Source organism: Monoraphidium neglectum (assembly GCF_000611645.1).
Source record: "Monoraphidium neglectum strain SAG 48.87 unplaced genomic scaffold scaffold05552, whole genome shotgun sequence".
NCBI classification, from domain to species: Eukaryota; Viridiplantae; Chlorophyta; class Chlorophyceae; order Sphaeropleales; family Selenastraceae; genus Monoraphidium; species Monoraphidium neglectum.
The window spans coordinates 1,443-3,064 of NW_014008078.1; the positions used below are offsets into that span (position 1 = coordinate 1,443).

Sequence of the window (1,622 nt, forward strand, 5' to 3'; positions counted from 1 at the left end):
GCCACAGCAACGGACGACGGAGCAGCGTGCGTGGTGGTCAGGATGGTGGGGCCCGCGGGCGCGGGCCTCCCCGCCGGCCGTCATCCCGGCGCGCGGGGCTCGCGCGGGGCGTGGCGGTCCGCCAGGCGGAGGAGGTGGCCCCGCAGCATCTCAGCAAAGACCTCCGAGTGTGCGGGGGGGATGAAAGGGTAAGACCCCACCCACATGTTAGCCTGCGGCGCCAGGGGCGTCGCGGGGCGGGGGGACGCGGCGCGCGGCCGGGTTAGACGGGAGCGACGAGGGCGACGAGGGCGGCGGGCGCTTGGCGCGGCGCGAGGGGCGCTTTGGGGGGCAGCCCTCGCGCTGCGCGCCGGGGTGGCAGTCGAAGAGCGCGGCGCTGCGCTGTGCGGGCGCGGGCGGGGGAGCGGGCGCGGGCGCGGGCGCGGCGCCACCCACCCAGCACATTGCGGACGTCGGCGTGAAGATGGTGAAGAGGTGCTGAGTCAGCGCCGTCGCTTGGTACCGCGCCAGCACCTGGCGGGGGGCGGGCGCGGGCGGGAGCGTAAGCGGCGGCCCGGGAAGCGGCGTCTAGAGGGACTCAGGAGCGCGACGGCCGGCCTCGCCATTTCGGGGTGAACCGCAACGCTGCCGGCAGCCACACGGGCGTGCCCGCCTGGCCCTCGCCGCAGTTGCACAACTGCGGGCCCCACGCAGCCGCGCCCGGCGCCCATGCCAAAGGCCGTCCCCGGGACTGGCTGCCGGGCTGCCGGCTGCTGCACGCCCAAGGCAGCGACGGCAGCCCAGGGCAGCGCCAGCCCCCTCACCTGCTGCAGGCGCTCTTCCAGCTGCTGCGCAGCTGCCGGGCTGCTGATGTCGCGGTGCTGCTCCAGGATCGCCTGCTGCTCCTGGTCCAGGGCCTTCGGGGGCGGACGAAGGGACACGAGGAGATCACAGGGGTCAACAATGCGAGAGTCAGAACAAGCAATTCGGGGAGACAAGACAAAGCACCTGACTGGGCTGAAAATTCCCTGGACTAAAGCTTTCACTCTCAATAGTGCTCTATGCCCGGCTGCACAACGTGGCGCGGGCGCCGCCACGGCAGGCTGGGCGCACGACGAGCGGCGCACCTGGCGGATCCGCTAGCGCCCTGTGCCCGAGGCCGTGGGCCGCCCTCCCTCCTGCGCCCCGCGCGCGCCCGCGCGCTTGCCGCCGCACCTTCATCGCGTTTTGGAACTGCAGCCCGGCGTGCAGCAGGCGCCGCTCCGTCTTGTCGTCGAGCGTCGGCTGCGTCCGCGCCCACGCGCGCCGCCAGTGCGACTGCGGCGGCGGCGCGCGCTCGCCCGTGTCCTGGCGGCGGTGCTGCGCGTCGATCAGGGTGTTGGGCGCCAGCATCGCAGTGGCGCCCCTTCGTTGTTGAAAGAAGGGGTGAGGGGTAGTGCTGGAGGGCGCGAGCCAGGGGTGAGCGGGGTGAGCGGGGCAAGGCAGCAGCAGGGCGTGAGGCCCCGCGGCTGGGCAGCAGCGCGCGGCCGGGGCGCCCAAGGGGCGGCGCGGTGCGGGGCGAGGGGGCGCACGGCGCGGCGCGGACGTCGGAGGATGCGGAGCCGGCGAAGGGGCCGTTCGGCGGGCCGGCGATGGCGTAGGGA

At 74.7% G+C, this 1,622-nt stretch overlaps 1 protein-coding gene across 1 annotated transcript; it reads right to left on the reverse strand.

Annotated features, from left to right (window-relative positions):
• Positions 1-207: 207 nt before the first annotated feature.
• On the reverse strand, positions 208-1,371 carry MNEG_15673 (hypothetical protein; the record flags this gene model as incomplete). Its single annotated transcript, XM_014035856.1, has 3 exons — positions 208-513; positions 804-896; positions 1,195-1,371. 3 exons carry the CDS (start codon positions 1,369-1,371, stop codon positions 208-210), a joined length of 576 nt encoding a protein of 191 aa, XP_013891310.1.
• Between the last annotated feature and the right edge of the window lie 251 nt (positions 1,372-1,622).